At 43.8% G+C, this 2,163-nt stretch overlaps 1 protein-coding gene across 1 annotated transcript in view; it reads left to right on the top strand.

Annotated features, from left to right (window-relative positions):
- Positions 1–1,153, top strand: part of LOC136499972 (STOREKEEPER protein-like) — a 5,788-nt gene extending 4,635 nt beyond the window's left edge. Inside the window, exon 3 of the mRNA XM_066495442.1 lies at positions 4–1,153. Within this exon, the coding sequence (XP_066351539.1) occupies positions 4–708 (705 nt within the window). The 3' untranslated portion in view covers positions 709–1,153. The remainder of the gene's footprint in view (positions 1–3) is intronic.
- Positions 1,154–2,163: the final 1,010 nt, after the last annotated feature.

The raw sequence follows: 2,163 nt of genomic DNA, 5'->3' as shown, positions 1-2,163 counted from the left end.
GGCCGGCTCCCTGCGTCCATTCAGGACACGGGCAAGGTACACAGCCAGATTATTCATCAACTCACTGCTAATGCTTCTACGGCCCAGCTTAGTGATAAGGTCAGGCGCCTCAAGCATAAGTACAAGTTGCTGCTCACCCGTGCAAAGAATGGACATTATGGACGGGATCCCAATTTGCCAACGCAACATGATCGCGATGTCTATCAACTTAGCAAGAAAGTTTGGGGATTGAAGAGTCTAGTACTAGTACGAGGATCTCGTGTGCCACACGAGGATACTGAGGATGCAGAAGAGAGCAATGAAGAACAGGAGATAGAGGAGAGTGATGAGGATATGGGATACGGATGGGAACTCCGTGATTGCACGACCAAGAAGCCAAAGGCATTGACATATGAAAACGGCAATGGTAATGCAATTGTCACTGTGGGTAGGGCTAGCCATGGTGATGGCAGTGGGAGAGATGATGCCGAGAAGGGAAAACAAATGTACCCATACCTGTGGGAGGCTGTTGAGGAGCTGTCGAAGGAGCATCCAAGTGGGCCAATATTCAGGAAGGCGTTTGGTGTACTTGAAAAATCAAAGGCAAGAGCGGTGGAGGAGAAGCTCAGGAAGTTAAGAATGTCAGAGATCAGGCAGCAGCTGCAGCGGATGGACCTGATGAAAGAGACAGTGGGGATGGTGCTTGATGCTCTGGAGGGTGCATATTGATTAGGCTGGAATTGATGTGCTGCTGGGTTTTGGATTCTGTGGCCTGTCTTTTGGTAAGATGTTGCTCAAAAAGGGTGACCTAAGTCTTCTAGTTGCCTGGAATAGTCTTGTTCTAGTGTTATGGACATATGGTTGGCTGTGTCTACTTTGTGGTGAAGGATATTGTCTTTAATCCGAACTAGACCTAGATCAAGGAGTTATGACCGGTGCTTGTTACCGTTCCCGAAATATTATGCTTTATGTGCTTAGGTGCTAACTTATGCCTTGTCATGCCATTGCTATGTTCCTGCTTACTTCGTTGGCTTAATTATCGGTTTCTATTTTCCCTTTTCAACTGCATCTGTAAATATGAACATCATCATCAGGGTTGAATCCAGCTTGATATTTGCTAAGCTCTCAACTAGATGAACTGGATGCGAGCTTGGTGCTTGTTAGGTTCCTCTAACAGGACTCATGACTGGAAAATGTAATCTGATGTGTTCATAGTTACTTGCCCTTGATGATCTCTATATCACTCTGCTGTGCTTCTGGCTTGCTAGATTTAATTTGTCGGATTTGAGAATGCTTATTCATGTTGTATTTGATGCATAATACTTCATTATAATTCACATGCGAATTTGGTCATGTCGAATTTGGTCAATTGAATGTTTGCAAGCAATGTGTCCATTAAGTTATCAGATCAGAGTTGGGGAATATTGCAATCTGGATGCTTGGAGAGAATCTCTAGAGCTATCCAAGTGTTTGTGTGCTGTTTGAATTGTCCCAGGAAGTTGCTGTAGTGAAGTATATAACAAAGTGAGTTCATTAGGGACCTTCTTAGATCATATAGCTTTAGGGCTAATTATTAGTATTGTTATGTGTGGATTATTATGTTCTGTTGCCATGTTCTTGGGATTGATTAACTTAAAAGGAAAATGAGTAAATGGTGTTCTTTTTGGAATAGTCCCCCCCCCCCCCCCCCCCCCCAGCACGTGTAGTTGTTTGAGTTGGGGAAATTTGGTTCCAATCCCTAGGATTGAGTTAAATTTCCTAGAGCAGCCCATATGGTTAAGGGCGTCAAATGGGTCTTGTACTCTTGTTTAGGATGATCAAACTTGCTCCTCTATTGGAACTGGAGCATCCTTCTATAAAGGACATCTAGTTTTTGCTTGTACATACTCGTGATGCATCATACACACTTGGACAGTTGGGCTCGCCCATCAGATGGGAAGGGTGTGTTCTTTCTTGTGACCTCAAAAGTGCTGCCACTGTCGCCTGAAGTATTTTCTTTGGCATAAATGGTATTGCATCTCTCAAAGCTAGATGAGAAATTTCATGATGATAGCGTTATCTGGTGGTTCAGTGAAGCGCACATCTTAATGTCCCTGGACGTTCAAAGCACAAAAACTTGTCTCCTTGCATCCTCATGTGCATGCTGCATGCATGATTGTGATTCTGTAGGAGCACTTTTACATG

This window comes from Miscanthus floridulus, chromosome 13 (genome assembly GCF_019320115.1).
Source record: "Miscanthus floridulus cultivar M001 chromosome 13, ASM1932011v1, whole genome shotgun sequence".
NCBI classification, from domain to species: Eukaryota; Viridiplantae; Streptophyta; class Magnoliopsida; order Poales; family Poaceae; genus Miscanthus; species Miscanthus floridulus.
The sequence above is the reverse complement of the archived record's forward strand: the minus strand, read 5'-3'. Positions and strand labels throughout refer to the sequence as shown.